Source organism: Phalacrocorax carbo, chromosome 1 (genome assembly GCF_963921805.1).
Source record: "Phalacrocorax carbo chromosome 1, bPhaCar2.1, whole genome shotgun sequence".
In the NCBI taxonomy this organism is placed as follows: Eukaryota; Metazoa; Chordata; class Aves; order Suliformes; family Phalacrocoracidae; genus Phalacrocorax; species Phalacrocorax carbo.
This window is the reverse complement of record NC_087513.1, coordinates 122,032,506-122,051,587: the sequence shown is the minus strand read 5'-3', so window position 1 is coordinate 122,051,587 and position 19,082 is coordinate 122,032,506. Positions and strand designations below refer to the sequence as shown.

At 37.3% G+C, this 19,082-nt stretch overlaps 1 protein-coding gene across 9 annotated transcripts in view; it reads left to right on the top strand.

Annotated features, from left to right (window-relative positions):
• KDM6A (lysine demethylase 6A) overlaps positions 1 to 19,082 on the top strand; it is a 166,473-nt gene that overhangs the window by 138,800 nt on the left and 8,591 nt on the right. For all 9 annotated transcript variants that reach the window (XM_064472897.1, XM_064472874.1, XM_064472865.1 and 6 more), the window contains 9 exons: positions 3,943 to 4,072; positions 5,584 to 5,689; positions 6,431 to 6,636; positions 9,034 to 9,098; positions 9,213 to 9,287; positions 11,127 to 11,275; positions 12,273 to 12,387; positions 14,471 to 14,658; positions 15,894 to 16,035. In XM_064472897.1, the coding sequence (XP_064328967.1) occupies positions 3,943 to 4,072; positions 5,584 to 5,689; positions 6,431 to 6,636; positions 9,034 to 9,098; positions 9,213 to 9,287; positions 11,127 to 11,275; positions 12,273 to 12,387; positions 14,471 to 14,658; positions 15,894 to 16,035 (1,176 nt within the window). The remainder of the gene's footprint in view (positions 1 to 3,942; positions 4,073 to 5,583; positions 5,690 to 6,430; positions 6,637 to 9,033; positions 9,099 to 9,212; positions 9,288 to 11,126; positions 11,276 to 12,272; positions 12,388 to 14,470; positions 14,659 to 15,893; positions 16,036 to 19,082) is intronic.

Genomic DNA, 19,082 nt, shown 5'->3' with positions numbered 1-19,082 from the left:
TTGAGCAACATAATAAAATTATTGAGGTAATTAATAAATGTAATTAATGGTAATGGGTTCTGGTTCTTGGAAAGTAAGTTTTCTTATGTTAACTTTAATATTATTGATGTAGTTGAGTTTGTATAATAAAATAGAATTAAAATCAATAAAACTGTAACACAGTTGGATTTAAACTTGCATGGTATCTTTTTTTAGTCAACTAGGATGACGCAAAGTCAGTACAGTACCTATGAAGTGTACAGCAATTTTAAGTTTCATGTGAATGCAATGTTTCAGTGACGTTGCCTTGGCATCAGTCTTTTTTTATTTAGTTCCTGATAGTGATGTAGGGTTCTGACAGGGGAGTCTCTAAGGCTGGAGCAGCTGGAATCCGTCTTCCCATGGGTCAGGTACGTCTAAGCTGCATAACAAGCTACTGGGTTGTCCATGGCAGTGAAAACAGTAAACTCGGGGAAAGAAATGTGGTAGGCGGATAAAGGAATCATGTCAGGCTAAGCCATCAGTCTCTGTCAAGAAATCCCTAGATAACATTAAATTATTTGTGTTAATACTTGCTAAAAGCACAGACTGGGGAGTGAGTGCTATATAACGAAGAGGACAGGTGACTGCTGCAAAGCAAACTCGGTCACACCTCTCTTCCGGTTAACTGTGTGTTTTGGTACAGCCAGAGGGGAAGTTGTTCTCAAAGACTGAAAGCTGTAAACTGTTTTAGAAGGTGTGGGAATGTATCCTAGAAAGCAGTAAAATGGAAAAAAAAGGGTGTTTCAGTGCATCTGGTAATTGATTAATCAGGAGACCCCATAACTGTATGAAATCCGTGCACCTATTTCATCCATAGTGGTTGCTGTCACTCATAAGCATGACAGTTTGAGTTTAGTCCTCAGGCTAAAGCAGTTGCATGACGAGTTGTTGCTTTTACCCATCAAGCTAATTGCAGTGGACTGAGAGCTGCAGCTTTGACTCAGGACAGCGCTGCACATCAGTGTGCACCTCTGTCCGTATCTTTCTGAGGCTGACAGCTGCTCCTGCCTTTTCTTCCCACTCCGTGGGAATGAAGGGTGTTCTCCTGCCTGCACAGTCTATGAAAAGCCAGTTCCCCCTGGAAAGTCAATTTAAATGAAGGAGGCCTGTCCTTCTGTTCATTCCTCCATCACGGTGCTGTAGGTGACTGGCATCCAGTTTCCTTTTGGGGCCTAAATAAGGCATGTTTTTTCTTGAGCATTGCATCTGTTGCCTCTTTCAGCCAGTAAGAAATCCTCTCACCAAAAATACGCTCTTGAAAGAGACACATATGAGATTTTCCTCACAGTTGCTGTGGTCAAAAAGGGTCTTTCACTTTCCTTGCACTGACCATAGTTCTGTATTTCCAGAGATGGAAAGGCCAGTAGTGGGTACTCACACCGCTTCATTTCAGGTGTCTGTAGCAAATCTTTTTAGTATTTCTGTGGTGCTTTTTACAATTTCTGCTGCTCTGTTTGCACACTGTTAGTTACAGCGTTGTTCTTTAATAGCTCTCTTGTATTGTTATTAATAGGAAGTTATTCATGGAGAAAAAAAAGATGACAGAGTAAAACTGGTCTGTTAAAGGCAACTTAAAATATTCTGCCCATCTGTTTGCTGTGCCTCTTGAATTACAAGAGTTTTCCTATCTCAGCTTTGCTTTTTTTTTGGCCCCTTTCCTCTCTTGAAATTTCCACACGGACTTTTAGTATCTTAATAGGAAACCATGGTGTACATTTGGTAGCATCAGTTTCAAGTTGTGGAGTTTATGAGATATCGCTCTTCATCTGATCCTTTCCTCTGTACTGTCTGCTTTCTTCTGTATCTCCTTTGCCTTTTTGGACCTGTAAATTCTTTTTAAGTGTACAGGAGTTTCTCCTTTCTCTATTGTCCCTCTTTCCTGAAGATCCCACGTACCCTGGCTTTACTGAGCTTTCACTGTGGTGATTATCTTGTGACTATAGTTAGCTTAAGTCAAGTGGGTTCTGAGCAATGTCCCTTTTTCTTCAGGTTCACTCTTTCTCATCTTCCTTGCCTCAGAAATTGCCTGAGAACTGTTTATCAATTCAAACTGAATTTTTTCATAGTTCTCTCTGATTTTTCATACTATGCATTTGCTTTTCTTGGTTTTATTTTTCAGTTTGGAAATGCAAAGATTGTGGTTTCTTCTAATACCTTCATTCAGATTATAGTTTCACTTTGTATGGACTGTCTGAATCTCAGATTCATGCAACTGTGGTCAGTAAATTCCTATGGGTGATGCTGTTTTTAGATTGCCATGTTTTTTTCTGTTTGGTTTTTTGGGGTTTTGTGGTTTTTTTTGGTGGGGGGCCAATAGGGTCTTTGCAAGTACTACATCAGACATAAATTATCGGTCAGTGAGGTTTTTGCCAGGTTGGGTGGTGACTAATCAAAGCTTCCACATTTCTCTCTCAGTTTTTTTGAAGTTGCAATCTATTCTGGCGTTAGACTCACCTAGCACAAGGAATAAGCTGTGTTTGGTATTTTGACAGGCGTGCCTTGGAAACAGTTGTTTAATATGTCTCTGTCTGTATTGCTCTGATCTACTGTCAGAGGAGAGCAATGTATGAGTTAGAAAGCTGGCATAAGTTCTGAACTGAAATACTGACTTGTTTGTCGTGATGAGTACCAGTGTCTCAGGATGCTAGTCTTTGCTGCAGCCTGGGATAAGTGAGATGTTTGCTCATTTTCTTTAAAGTGTTCACCCCAACAGTCAGTCTGATCGGATCTCAGGCCCCAAGTCCATCTTATTCATGGTTTGTGGTGGCTGGATTTGAAGCAGTGCTCTCGCATGCCAGCATCCAGATCTACAATGTTTCTCAGTGCCAGTATCACAGTTCCTGTGTTTGAGATGCAAGCTCTATTGCTAGGAGGTTAATCTAGTATAAGTCAGAAGTGTTCTCTGCTGAAGACTGTTGTTACCAGAACAACTTTTTTGTAACCGGTGAGTTTTATCAAGATATATGACTAAATTCTGCATTAGAAATATCCCATTTTGCAGGGTGTTGAGAGGTGCAACAACAGCTAGTGAATCAAGTGGGGTCGGAAGAAGGATTTGAATAGTGTTTAGTTTGAAGAATTTTAAAGTAGTTGAGTCATTTTTAACAAAAGATTTAAGGGACGGTTTTGTTAATAAATACTTTCCTGGTGATGGTGACTGGAAATTGAACAGAGACTAAGCTCAGAATGCAAAATTTTCAGGTCATGCATTACAGGAAAAGTTAACGCACATGCAGTGGGTTATCCACATCTGGAAATCTCCAGAGAAGGGCTGCAAATACAAACAGCAAGGTTCTCACTCAAGTACACATACAGGTGTTGACACAGCAACTCACTCGGGATAGGTCCTTTCCTCTGTTTCTCAAACAAATTAATTACGCAGCAGTGGCTCCTTCTGGCTTCAAAATGTGCAAATCAGAGAGGGGTAGGTGGAGGTTCAGTTTAGTGTGGTTAGTGTAGTTGCAGTTGTTCTTTGTGACTCAGCAGTTTTTTGGCTGAGGCATTGTCATTTTCTGACTTCATGCCCTGCCACAGCGCTATGCACAGCATTAACGGACTGTGATATCTCAGCTGCTAGGAATTGATCATCCACCAGCCAGTGCCGACCTAATAGGTTCTCTGTTTCTAGCTGAAACCTGCTTTCTCTCTGAAATTTTGTCAAATGAGTCGTACTTGCTTTTATTTAAAATTGCTTTTTTTTTTTAACTAATAGTGATGATGTTGCGGATTTGGCAGGCAAAGTGGGAATTACTTTGAATATTATCAAATTATACACTGAGAATTCTTGCTTAAAATATGAGAGCTTTGCTTGCATCTTGCCCTACGGTTTCTCCTTATACATCATTATTTTGCAGGAGAGATGACACTAATATTTATTTTATTTGTCAAGTATTGACAGAGGCAGCTCTTCTTTCCCTTTAGGAATCTGGGTAAAAATGGCTTATCTAACAGTAGTATTCTATTGGATAAATGCCCACCTCCACGACCACCACCTCCACCGTACCCTCCCTTGCCAAAGGACAAGCTGAATCCACCTACACCTAGTATTTATGTAAGTAAATCTAATGGTAGCAGTACACTGCTGACTGTCTTTTGTAATTATTTGGATATCTGAATTACATAATGTGTGTATATTTTAAACGTGCACTAGTAACAGTTGAATTCTAATTATGGTGCTCTCCCAACTAGTGTATAATCAGGGAAAAACGCTAACCCTGAAGAAAATGTTTGAGACTTAAGGTACTTTTAAATTAAGAATTTTAGTAAACGAGGAAAACCAGCCTCAGAATTTTTTTGCTTATTTTTAAAATTCAAAATATTGGCAGAATAAGCAAAACAGTTGATTAGATACAATGTACAATATTTCAAATACCTATATGCATTTTTAGCAAGTGACAGTTTAGGTATAAATGAGCAAGTAATTAAACTAAACTCTCTTAACAGTCTGCTTCAAAATATAGTAAAGAAAAATAAAAGTGGAGGTGATGTCAAGAACAGGGAAAGGCAGGTTTTAGTTGCATAGTATTTTCTTATGCAAACACTAACTCTTATGTTCTGAAGATAAAGTTTCTTAATAGCTTTAGAAGAGTTTGAGCTAACTTCCTTAGTAATAGAAGAATAAATTGTAGGATGTCCACTTCCTTGAAAACAGAAGAATTAATTAGAGTATGTCCATACAGCTGGTGTGAAAACCTCAAATTAGCTTTGCTCAGCCCAACCTGGAGACCAGAAGCAGCCGGCACTTTGGTGTGATACTACACAAGCAGTCTGCCCAGGAGCTAGATTAAGTTGGAAGCAATCATGCTTCCAACTGTTCTCCAAGTGTTGTATCTGAAATAATCTACATGTTTAAAGTCCGTCACAGCTTTGTTGAGTCTACATAGAGCTGGTAGGTCACCATGTTGCAGCACACTGTGTAGATGTGCCAGCGTGGGTCCCAATATTTGGGAGCTTTTTATTGTGTTTTGTTTATTAAAAGAGATGTCTTCAGCATCTTAAAAGGGTCACAACAACTTAAAAAAAAAAAAAAAAAAGGAAAAAGAAGGGGGAGACTGTAGCATAAAATTGAGGTCATAGGTGCACAAAGGCATAAGAAAATCAAATGGACCTTTCTGGTTAACGTGAGATATACTGTGAGAGTAGTCTTCTTAATTATACTGTTTCTTGTATACATTATCTGTAGAATTAGCTTTTTGGTTTTTGTAGAGGAAATTAGTATATTATCTTGCTCTTCAGAGAATTCTGTAGGTTTAGAGAATGTACAAGGTCACTGTCAGGTGAAGAAATAAACTGCAGGAAACCTGAGTTGCAAAAGCTGAAGCAACCTGGGAATAATTCATGCCAAGAAATAAATTGCAGTAACAAATTAATTTCAGGATTGAACCTAGCGTTTGACACAGAAAGGGCTGTGTGATGTAGCTGTTCATTCCCCACAGTGCAGGGAAATGGAGAATGTTCCTGTGTTCTTTCTGTTTGTTTCTCTTTTTTTAATTATTCTTTCTTCTTTTACAAATAAGGAATCTAAGTTCATCTGACATCTAATATTCCATTATAATTTTACAGTTGGAAAATAAACGAGATGCTTTCTTTCCACCCTTACATCAATTTTGTACAAATCCAAACAACCCTGTTACTGTAATACGTGGCCTTGCTGGAGCGCTTAAATTAGGTAAGTTTACTTTCTATGTTATGTTTTCTTTTCTTTGGAAAAAAATGTATGTGCTTTTTTTAAAAAAAGTCTCTCAGTTCTTAAAAGCGGGTATTTTATTTCTGTAATACTGTAATACTTGTGTATTCCGAGTAATTAGGGTAATGTGTCATTTCACAGTTTGCGGCTGTTTCTAATCTTGATCATCTCAAACAAAAAGAAAATCCAGCAGATTTTGTTGAGCATAGAGGGGAGCTGAGCTGTGGATAGAGAAGCTTACAGCAAGACTTTTTTCCTATGAAAACTATGGCTACATATCTTTGTGCCTAGATTTAATGATCTATAACCTGACTGTATACAGTATTTTGAACTCTGTAGATAGAAAAATTATTGTTGGTATGAAATGTGTTATATGATGGAAGTGCATTCATAAAACTATACTCTGAAAAATACTTCATTGGTAATAGGTTTTCAAACATTGTTTGCAGATTTGTTTACACAAGTCATGTAAAATATTTATTGGAATATCGTCCTTTCAGTAGCTGCCAAATTTTTTCTAAGCTTCTACTGTTCTGTGCAGAAAAGCTTTGTGAGTGTTAATCATGAGTGTTAATTTTTAACCTACAGGTGGGCTGTGTTATGAAGGCAAAGGGAGGAAAAAAAATCTTTAGTTTAAACCTTCAGATACCTTTCAGTATTAATGTCTTGGAACTTTTTATTATGTTTCAACAGTCATTTATGAATTTTATTGCTACTTATTAGATCTAGGACTCTTCTCTACTAAGACATTGGTAGAAGCAAATAATGAACACATAGTAGAAGTGAGGACACAACTACTGCAGCCAGCAGATGAAAACTGGGACCCCACTGGAACAAAGAAAATCTGGCGTTGTGAAAGCAGTAGATCTCATACAACAATTGCTAAATATGCACAGTACCAGGCCTCCTCATTCCAGGAGTCTTTAAGGGTAAGTCCATTGTTGTTACTTGAGATATAATTTGCTAACTCTTGAACCAATTAGTAACAGCTATTGAAAACAAACAGGAGCTGTTAACGAAAAGGAGACATTTCCATTAGCATGAAGAGCACAGGTAAATTTAAAAAACCTGTTTTGACTAGAGGGTCAAACAGGATATAGGGTGTTCCTCTCAAATGCTTAATGTAAAACTTAATTTTCTTAATTTAAAAATGGCTATTGCATTCCCTAAAAGCTTGCTAGCTTAAGCTTCCATAAAGTAATGTCAACATTCATATTAAAATATTTAGAATTTAAGATGCTTTATTTTTAACTTGTATTGTTTCTAATTTCATATACTCTTTTGAAATCAAATTTCTTTGTTCTTCAGAGTATCCTGAATTAATTTGGATATGAACACTCATACTTGTCTTTCAGCACAACAGTTAAAAATTTTAAAATAACTTCGTTTTTCTAGAAGAGTGACTGATGCTTTCCATATTTGTTGTTGTTGGGTTCCAAACACAACAGTTTCTATTTACTTCACAAGTTGTTAGACATATGTGACAGAGTGAAATCTTTGAAATGTTATTTTATTGATATTACTTTTCAATATTTTTGCTAAAGTAGTGAGCATGTCCTTGGAAGTAGCTATGGGCACTCCTCAGAGGCTTATGTTATCTGTTGTTATAAAAGATCAGGCTCAGGTGGAACTAAGACAAAAAGATATTCTTGACTAGTTGTTAATTAGAAAACAGGGAATTGATGTGGGGAATTGACTAATGCAGTTTTCACTGCCATTACACAGAAACAGCAACGGTTTCAGTAAGAAAGGAAAGATAAATTCTGAATTTAAACTTTGTGCATTAGAGGAAAGGATTAGAAAGAAAAAAATTAATCGGTAGTTGAAGAAAAGAGAAGGGAAAGGAGTCACAAGGTTTTGAGTGAGACTGATACAGAATAAGAAGAAACAGTAATACCATTGGGAAGTGGGGAGCACTGAACTCATCAAGAGCTTGAGACATAAATGGGATTTTGCTTCCTCTGCAGTGGTGATAAATTTAAGTAGGGTATCAACTGAAGTTCTCTGGTGCCCCTTGAACAGTTGCACCAGCATTGTATTCCTGCACATCATACCAGAGGGGCTGGAGAACATGATATATATAGTGTTCCAATGAAGTACACATTCAATAACGTACATAATTGATCACATACCAGCTTGTCAGCAGGAAAGCCTCAGCTTTGGTTTCGCACCAAGAATTGAACTGCATGATTTTCTGATTTTTTTTTCCTCTGTTACAAATTGGTGGTAAAAATATAATATATAAAATAATTTTCAGAATTATGATTTTCATTTTTCCCTTGGAAATCAGAAAAGATGTTGTTTTAATTGTGCATGTGTCCTTTACCTGTCACTTCTTTGACCTGTCCTTAGGTGACTTTTCACAGCATTCAAATGAAAGCCTTGTTTCTTCTTTCTACAGACACAACCCTCTTGGCTTGCCCTGAGTGATCTTCCCCCCCCTCCCCAGCAACCATTACATTGCTTTTCTAACATGTCTTGCAGTATTTGATAAATCCATCATCACTGGGTTCCTTTTTGTTTCTCTTTGTCCTTCATTCAAAGGATGAATAAGACTTTCTCAGGTACATAGGGGCACTTTGAGATTTAACAGCAATCCCATTCAAAGCCAGAGATCTTTGGATAGCCTCCAGGCAGTTCTTTCCTCCTTTTTGTCTTATTCTTTTTCCTTCTATGTCCATATACTTGCCAAAAAAGAAGTCTTTAGAATAGGGTTTTGAGCCCACTCTGCTAAAAAGATCGAATTACATCATTGGTTAGATTTTATTTTCCACTAGCCGTGGTCCTAGCTACGGCACTGCTAAAATAGTATACAGCTATGAAAAATTCAAAAGATTTTGTATAATGGATTTTATAAAATTAATTCTATAAATATTAGTCATCCAGGTTGCAAATCAGGAGACCTGCTTGACCTTGAACAAAGGTAAACGTTCTAGTCTAAAACAGTTAACAATACTCCTTAAGGCTGGATTCCAGTTCATCTGCATAATGAAGCAAACCAGCATAGTCATTTGCAACTGTAATGTAGGCTAGCAGAAATATTTGCTGTGTAGAATTTTCTGTTGTCGTGGCCTGAGCTTCACTGAATTTGTAGTCACGCAGAATTTTTTGCAATATCTTTTGGCTAATAAGTGGTTTTTTTTCTTAACAGTAATATTAATAGAAAAACTTAGGTGCAGGTATTTTAAAGATTGTACCAGCATCTTGAAACAAATGTACATAATGTCTGTGAACATGTTATCACTTTATACCTATATATTTTATAGAATACTTACTTCTACACTTATTTATATATATATAAACATTTCCACAATTGCATTTTATAGGAGGAAAATGAGAAGAAGAGTCACCACAAGGACCACTCAGATAATGAATCCACATCATCTGATAAGTAAGTGTGGTATAACTATGATAATTTTGTAGTTGGTTTTACGTGGTTTTTTACGTCATTCCCCTTTTCACATTAACCTATTACTTTTTTTTTTTTTTTTAAATATATTTGCAGCTCTGGGAGGAGGAGAAGAGGACCTTTTAAAACAATCAAGTTTGGGACCAACATTGACCTGTCAGATGACAAAAAGTGAGTTGACTACAGTTTCTCCTGCTCCCAGTAGTATTCTGCAGTATGTTACTGCTGCTGGAGAAGCAGTGCATTCTTCTCAGACATCAGTCAGTCTGTTGATGAACCCAGTTCCGGTTGCACACCCTATTTCCACACTTAAATTGTTAACCTTTGCTCTTTTAACTGTTGTTAAGAGTCCTTCTCACCCTAAAATCTGTTTTCAAGCTTTTCTTTCCAGGATCTCTATTTTTCCAGAAATGAACTTGAACATCCATCAGAAACTGTTCTTTCTAGTCCTCCTTCTAATACATTCCCTTTGTTTCATTCTGAGGCTTTAAATTATTTGCTTACAACTTTAATTACTTCTGACAATACCCAGTTTTCAGTCTTTGCACAGAAATTATAAGATGAAAGTTTTTTTCTTTTTGTCTGGATTTTTGTTGCTTGGTTTTTGTGTCCTTTTGTTCCTACTGTCATCCTTTCTGTTTTCACTTTTTCGTAGCTCTTGCTTCTCTATCCAGAAGCACGGTTCAAGATATGTAGTAAAGACCAGATCAGTGCTTACCTGTGGATAAGCCATGATACCTCTGCCAGAGCCTCAAAAAAAAAAAACCCAAAAAGAGTAAATTGTGTATTCTTTAGACTACATATCTTTTTGTGAGTAGATGAAGGTAGCTTAGAAAAACATCAGAAAGTATTAGAAAGACTCTGAAAGCATTTTTTTCCCCCAGTAATAATTTTTTATTTGGTGCAATCTCTAGTTAGTATGTATTTCCTTAAAAGATCCAGCATGTCTAGGCTGTCAGTCCTGCTGGCTGCAGTACAAAAATCCTGATCTACTTCAGTCATTAGAGCAGAAGAAAAGCTTATGGTGTTTGAAACTGGGGATTAAGGCCTGCTTAAGGTGCTGAGGTCTTTTGTGGTATAGTCACTGAAAGATAAATATATGTATGTGATGAGGGATTGTTATAAAAATCTCAATATTGATGCTATTTTTTTCTAAAGGAAATTCCATCTGTAAATATAAAATTGTTGCTAATAAACTAGCACTCAGAGCAAACCATTGGGAGAGAGACTTTAAATTAACCTAAGCATAACTAACCATAGGGAATTGGATTTTGATACTGCAAATAGTTCTTGTAGGATCCCAGGTAGATGCCTGATCTTCTCATCTGCAGTCTCAGCTTTTGCTACAAAACTCTTTCCCCTCAACTAGCCTGTCAGATTTGTGATTATATTTGGAAATATTTTAAAATTGAAAGAGTAACGCAGATACTTGGGTGACATTACAGAGCTCCACACTTGTGTTCTGGGATTTTTGAGTTTGAAGATCTGTGGTTTTCTTAATGCAAGTATTTAGTTCCATAGCACATCCATGTAGTTAACTTCATTCAGTTGTGTGTACAGGCAGGCTAGGGTATGTTTAGACAGTCTTGTTGACATATGTTGTAGCATCATATCATTCGGCTCTTGAAAACATGGTTAACAGTTTCTGACTGGCTTAGAGTATGAGGAAAGCACAGCTCTGTTTCCACTTGGAAAAGCTGTCCACTGAGGCGTAAATTGCAAGCAGAATTTTCTGGAAGTATGGCAGCAGACTGGCTAATTGCAAGAGAGTCTGGTCACCCTGGCTTTTAGCATACCCTTAAATGAAATTGTCATCTAAATTTCCATAACTGTCAAGTAAGGGTATTGCATTGTCTCAACTTCCCTCTTAAGAGATGCTAAATTATATAGAAGTAAGTTGTCTGCTCTTGTACCTCCTGTGCTAACAATTTTTTTGCAAATTCTTATGTTTCTCAAACTCTTCTAAGAATTTAGGGATTCACAGTTTGTCGATTTGCTATTTTGCTGCAGGTGGAAGTTGCAACTCCATGAACTGACAAAACTTCCTGCTTTTGTACGTGTGGTATCAGCAGGAAATCTTCTAAGCCATGTTGGTCATACCATCCTGGGCATGAACACAGTGCAGTTGTACATGAAGGTTCCAGGAAGCAGAACGCCAGGTGAGTATCATTTCTTTGCATGAAAAAATCAGGTTCTGCTGTGGTATTGATTTAACAGCACTGTAGATTTTCCATATCTTACAGCATGCCTAAATGTGATAAAATTGTACATATCTGGTCTTTTTTTAATTTCTTGTTTAATTGAACTCTGCATGTACAAAGTACTAAATTTACCTTATACTGGAAACTTGTGGATTTCTGCAGTGCTAGGTAATTACCATATCAACCTCTTGCATGCAACACTGGATTCTTTAAGGGGAAAAAGAGGGTGGGTTTATATTCTTGAACAGTATTTGTATTTTACATGCCTTGAAAGTTTTTATAGGCTTCCAAAGTAGGTCTTGTGCAATCGGAGAAATCAGTATACTTTTACTTTTTATATTCTTTGTTGTCTGAGGATAGGACTCAACCCTCCGTAATGAATAGTACTGTGTTAGGGCACTGGACTGAGACTTGAGAAATCTGGACTAAATTTCAGGGTCTGTTTTTTTCTGAAGTACAACTTCAGATAATCCCATTAGGGATTATGGCTCAGTTTTCCAGCTGTCAAAAGAAGATAAAATATTGGCATTTCTACGTTGATTTTGAAAGCTCTTTGGGACAGATTTTCTGACTACTTGTCTATCCAGTGCCTGAAGTCATGAAGTTTTGCTCCTGACTGGGTCTGTCAAGAGCTACCATAAAACACAAAATCTAAGCTGTAGCATCTTGAAGCATTTATTTCTACAAAAAGGGAACTGCTGAAGTATTGGTCAAATTCACAAGGTCGGTAGTTCCAGCTTTTCATTTGCAACAAACTAACAAAAGCAGAGTTCATTTGTCACTGGTAGCTTAATTGCATTTCTTAACACTGTGAAGCACCTAAATAGTGTGTTAAAGTGTTATATAAAAATATATACAAATAGGGTTTTTTTGTAATTGTAACTTTGCATTTTCATAGCATTATTTTGATAGATCTGCCTTACATAAAGTGTGTTTATTTTTCTCTAAATTTCAGGTCATCAAGAAAATAACAACTTTTGTTCAGTAAATATAAACATTGGTCCAGGTGACTGTGAATGGTTTGTTGTCCCTGAAAGCTATTGGGGTGTCATGAATGACTTCTGTGAAAAGTAAGCTGGGCATGCTGGTTTTCTCTTATTTTTATCAAGTTCTCTGTGCCTTTCTCAGACCTAAGTGGGGGGGAATTACTGAGGGCGTTGTAAGAGGACATTATGTTACGGGTTTTTCTTGTAGTCAGAAAGTCTTCTAAAACAAGTCAAAATGCAAAATCTAGAATTTATACAAAATACGACGTTTGTACAATGTACAGAAACTTGAATTGTCTGTGATAGCTTTGCTTTCAAAAATTAACATTAGGTCCATTATCTGTTTTTTCGAACACAGGAATGAAGGAAATACAAGAAGTGAGAGACTGGTAGTAGCAAATGCTCATCTGGGTTCAGGATTCAAATTTATACTACATTAAGGGGTATCAAGTTTAAGCATAGGATGTCTGCTACCACTGTGTATTATGTGGCATCGATCCAGTTTTCATAGTAGTAACATTTCCACATCAGAAAATCCATAATAGTCCTTGCTGTTTATCTAGGCGCTCTACTGTGTATATTAAAGCTGACCTCTACTATTACCAAATGGTGATGCTTTTGTAATGGCTTCTAGGGCTATTGCGTTGGAGTGACGGAACAAAGTTGGGGGTGAAGGAGTTGGCATTTTGCTTTGGCTTTTTAGGAGTGACGGAGTAAAGTGTTTTCCTGGTGATGTATGCTGTTAATGGTTATTGTGATTAATGTACGTGTTGTACACAAGCGGTACAGAGTCACTGGTATTTTGGCATGGTTTCTTGCTGCATCTAGAGGGAGAGCTTAGTTTACTCAGACCCCAGGAGGTGTCTTGGCGTGCTTTGCATACACTTACATGTTTGTAGCTTGCTGGAAAAGTTGAGGTGCACTGACCATTGGGGAAATACTCAGCCAACTCTAAGATTGGGGTTTCTGTGTTGAGCCTTATGTTGAGTGGATGCTTTAAAAACAAACAAAACATACCCACATGAACGCACACCCCTCTCCGCCCCACCAAAAAAAATAGAGGAGCAGTTGTGTCGCCTATCATGCTAGTATTCAAGGGGTAACCTCTGAACCTGAAAATCTGGGAGTTTTTTTCTTACCTTGCCCAATTAGAACTTGGACTAAGTGTTTGACTTTTCTTCAGAACTTTTCCAGAGCTCTGCAAATTCATCTCGGTGTCTCTGTATTCTGTATTTTCTGCCTATCTACTGACAACTGTTCTTAATTCATCCACCTTTACAAAGATCAGCCACCTCAAAATTGTAATTCCACTCATGTGATTGCAAAGTCTCTGATGACGACATGCCTTTTATCCCCATGATACTGTCCTTCTGAGGGTGACAGAGAAACTAAGATCTTGGTAACCTCATAAAATGTCTGGGGTGCCTGACAGAGGCAGAGACAAAGAATCGTCTTTGAAAACTGTGAATTGCCAATTATCTCTCATGGTGCAGGACAAAAACAGTATAAAATTGGGATAAGGATGGGAAATAAGTATGTATTTTGCATAGCCATAATGGAAGAGTTCATGCTTAGGAAATCCATATGGAGGTGGTTTTTTTCATGCCTCTCAGGAGGGCCGACATTTCTTGGCTGAATATAGCACAGACCTGTGGATCACAGTTAAAATGGTGCCAACAGGTTGCTTGGTGAGTGGACAAGCTTCATGTGCGTACGCTGACAGTATGAGTATGTGGTTGGCATTGTTCAAAGCAGAAAGCATTCTGAAGAGCTGTTATGGTCTGTATATAAAATCATTGACTGGTTAAAAAAGCAGCATTTGGCACCAGTGTCACACTAGATCTGACCAAGGATTCCTCTGCCTCACCATTAATAAAATACTGGGAAATTCAAAGGAAAACAGAACATAACTGGAAGCCGTAAACTGACTTCACATGGGCAGCCAGATGGTTAAGTGTCCTAATGTATTGCAGGATGTGCAATGTGGAATTAAGATCAGGAATTTTATAGATGAAACTTGCGTTTTGACTAGTCCTCCTGGGTCACTGATCAGATGCAGAAAGCATTTCTCATGGTGATCAGTTTTTACAGGTAAATTCTTTGAAGTATCAATCACTAATATGCCTGATAATAAATGCTGAAGACTTTATTTTTCCTATTGTTTCAGGAATAACATGAATTTCCTAATGGGATCTTGGTGGCCAAACTTGGAAGATTTGTATGAAGCCAATGTCCCAGTTTATAGGTTTATTCAAAGACCAGGGGATTTGGTGTGGATAAATGCTGGCACTGTTCATTGGGTTCAGGCTATTGGTTGGTGCAACAACATTGCGTGGAATGTTGGCCCTCTTACAGGTATGGTTGAATAGTGTCTGTGCTGAACTATGTAATTAGGTAATATTACACTGTGTATGCCACAGAACCTGCATTTCTTACTAATTTACCATGCTTTACTAGATTTAAAAAAATGAACGTAATATATTTTAAAACATTATGTGTTGAAGCTTTAAATAATTCTGTTGGTAGGAGGAAGTGAAAGCAGCAAGAATGCAGTCTTTGCACCCATCCATTTAATGGACTTGTAAAAACTACAGTTGTGTAGCAAACATTAGCAGAATAAAATGGTTTGGTGAATTCATACGCTCTTGTCTTAACTTTTTCTTCCAAAATTCTTTTTACCTAGCAGACTGCACTATAGCTTCTGTATGAGTTTTGAGGACTTGTCCAATCTAACTTCTTCAGGACAACTGATACCTAGTTGCTCTTCAGTGAAGGCATCAGGAAATGCAAACAGTTGTAATTTTGTTCATAAAGGAATATTAGGTTTTTCAGACCTACTATTCTATAAGTTTTTAGTTTTGAACCGTGGTCTTGGTTCAGAGGTTTTTAGAGGTGAGAATGGAAGAAAATTTCACAGCTAAAATGAGATTGTGTCAAGCATTTGAACAGAATGTACTTCCAAAAACCTCCTGTTTCCTTAAATAGTTTCAGGTGTGTCTTTATTTCATTATGATGCGATAAATAATATACCTCCAGGATTGTATGACTGATTGATAGAGAGCTCACATGTTCAGTCACAGTAGATTTTGTAAAACAATTTTTCAAAAAAAAGGGCAGGGTGAGTAGGCTGCTTAATGAAAAAGTCTGACTCACTGCAACAAATCTCTCAAGGTGCAGTCTTCCTTTTCAAGACAAATTACATACCACTGTATTGCAGAATTATGATAAAGAGTGAATGGAATGAGATGCAGAAATTTCAAATTTTTTTTTTAATCTGAAATATTTGAAAACGTATTAAGGAACCCTTTTAAAAATATTGCTCTCTCTTCACCATAGAAATTGGGCACTTGTCAGTAACTTGTTTTCACAGGTAGTTGTTGCTGCTGTGGTATTGTGCATTGTTTTAGCACCATAAATACATGTTTTAAAAGAAATTTTCTAGAATTCAGGTGTAGTTGGAATGAATGGGTTATTGCGAATGAAGTTTAATCCAGCCCTGAAAGGTATAAACTGTGATTATAATCAAATTATTTTGGCTCCAGTTGATACTTAACTTGACTAATTGCTTCTGTGATTTTGTTTTTGCATAGCCTGTCAATATAAATTGGCAGTGGAACGGTACGAGTGGAATAAACTGCAGAGCGTAAAGTCCATAGTACCCATGGTTCATCTTTCATGGAATATGGCTCGAAATATTAAAGTCTCAGATCCAAAGCTTTTTGAAATGATAAAGTAAGTTTCACTTATTTGAACGTTTACCATACCCATTTCCTCTTCAAGCATAAAACAATAGTTGATTTGTACATTATCCTTTGTAAGACACTTCCATTTCTGAGAATCAAGCTAAATAATTTTATTTTGTTTTTCAAATAATCCATTTTGTAGATATCATTAGTTTTATTACATTGTATTTGATGTTATTGTGTCATAGCTTTAGAGTGATCTACTTAAACTTTTTAAAATACGCCATAGGCTTAATACAGCAGTTTACAGAAACAGTTGACTTAGATGACAAAAGCTGTTCAGAGTATGTACTATAAGGAATAACAAAATTAGGTAATCAACCCAAATATTAGATTTAGTCATTTTTACAGCAAAGTTAAACTTAATTTTACATATCTAGAACTTCGAGTTAGTGCTCATACATTGTCATTTGGAGATCCATTATAAATGTTTTAAATAAATAGAAATTTGAAAGCCTCCATCCCTTTGGTCTTTCTTCTGAACAAAGTAGTAATTGATATGTAAAATACTAATTGAGTTTAGTGACATTTCCTGCATTTTGGGATATGTGTATGAGAATATTCCAGGCTCAGAGCATCTTTAGTAATTTTCTTTAAAGAGTTCACCTTTAAGCAAATATAAATCATATTGCAGTGCCATTATACCTAGGTTGAGGAATGAATAGACACTTGAGCATATATCATAGGTTTGTCCTAAAGAAAGTGGGGGAATGAATTCCAAAGCAAATGACTCATTATGAGAATACTTGCGTAGCAGCACACTCTGTTTTCCTTTAGCCTACCAAAGGAGCTTCTAGCCTGAGCACTTCTTAGTCTTTTCAACATGCTGGATCCACAAGCATTGAATCCTTTTATAATTTGCTTGGGAATGGACCTTTAAAAAATGGGTGGGTTAACTTGCAAAAAAAGGACAAAGAAAAATAATTTCTTTTTTTTGCCCCCAGTAGGATTTATTGATGACATAGTTGTGAGACACCTTTTCACAGTAGGAATTCAATTTAGGCTTGAACATCTGTTTCAGAAGGTGGAATTGGTGAAGTGGTAACTTTGTTAGAAGCTGAAGACAGGGAGGGAGGTTTGTAGCGTCACTGTAAAGCTAGATTTTGGAATACTGTTTGTGTGAATACTTCCTTAAAATCCAGTAACTAATATCTAGGGTAAAGAAAATCTTTGCTGAAGGCTTGACAGTCCTGCCCCTTCAATTAAGCTATTAGTGCTCATAGTCAGGATGTTAGCTGTCATAAAGGGGAGAAGAGAAACTGAATAGGTAGAAATGGGTAACAGGGAAAGGAAGCAGGCTGTGGGAGGGAGCAAGCTACAAAGTCCATTAAAAAAAAAAAAAAACCAACCCAAAACCACAAATTCATTTCACAGTTATCTTTATATATCTTCCCAAGCCCAGCAGGCATCTGTTGTAAAGCTTGAAACAGTCCTGGAATGTTTTTGGCAAAATATGGTTTTGTTATTTTGGCACCTGTATTTTGCTTTTGCACAAGTTTGGCGGGTTTTTGCCATGGTTTAGGCTTAAAAGGAGAAAAACATGACTGAGCATAGCATCATTCTCCAACAGAATCTCTTAAAATGTTGTGAAGAAACACAGAGGACAAAATGGTTCATAGAATCATAGAATCATTAAGGTTGGAAAAGACCCTTAAGATCATCGAGTCCAACCGCTGACCTATCACTGCCAAGTCCACCACTAAACCATATCCTCAAGCACCACGTCTACCCTTCTTTTAAGTACCTCCAGGGACGGAGACTCAACCACCTCCCTGGGCAGCCTGTTCCAATGCCTGACAACCGTTTCGGTGAAGAAGTTTTTCCTAATATCCAACCTAAACTTCCCCTGGCACAGCTTGAGGCCGTTTCCTCTCGTCCTATCGCTTGTTACTAGGGAGAAGAGTCCGACCCCCACCTCACTACAACCTCCTTTCAGGTAGTTGTAGAGAGTGATAAGGTCTCCCCTCAGCCCCCTATTCTCCAGGCTGAACAACCCCAGCTCTCTCAGCTGCTCCTCATAAGACTTGTTCTCCAGACCCTTCACCAACTTTGAAACAGGTTGTTTCCTGTTGTCTTACTGGCTGACAGCAGCTGAGCTTTTTCTAGTGAAAGTCCTAAATTTTAGATGTACCTTACAAATAAAGATGCTGAGGAGCAGATACGAATTTTCGTCTTGCATGCCTTTGCTTTTTCCAGTCTACTGAAACCACTTACAGTTTACTTGGATTAAGCCCTCCATCCTAGTTAGTTGTCAGCCAAATCCCCAGCTCCGTGCTGTGTGTGCAGAGGGGAAGAAGATCCAATGATGAGCTCTGGTTTGTAACATCTAGTAGCAGTAACCTGAGATTACTCTTCATTGTGGTCACCTCTGTAGTTACAGTATAGCTGTTACTAGAAATGGGTGTCACCAGTGTAAACAGTCTAGTACCTGACTTTGGCATTGTAAGCATACTGCAAACGCAGAAACCTTCATGAATCTCCTTAAGATAGGAAAGCGGCTTCATAACTTTCCTATGGACTGCTTGTCTGCAGGAAAACAGCACCAGCTGGCAAGTAGCTATTATCTAGTGCTCCTGGATTTTATTATGTAGAAAATACAGACATTTGTGTGTTTGTGTGTGTGTGTGTGTGTGTGTGTATGCATACATGTGTATAAAACCACTTGAGAAACAGTGATTTCTGACACAGCTGGTTGAATTTCATCTTGCATAGCTGACTTCTCATTTGTCATCAGGGAAAAAAGACCGTATCACTGACACAGCTGTCACCTTTTTGCAAAAATGCAGGTCTGTATCTAAAATTGCACATTGAAGATACCCGAAGCGTTTTGGTAATTTGACTTCTGTCTCTGAGGCTTCTTAGGTATCAGAATACTACAAAAGAATAGCTCTTGGAAAGTGATAAAAAGTAGTTTGTAATTCCAGTTTGAAAGATCAATACAAATATGTCTTACTGGATTATGTGAGAGTAACCATTACATAGGCAATAAACTAAAATTTAAGCATACATCTAAATACTGAGAACCAGACTAATGTT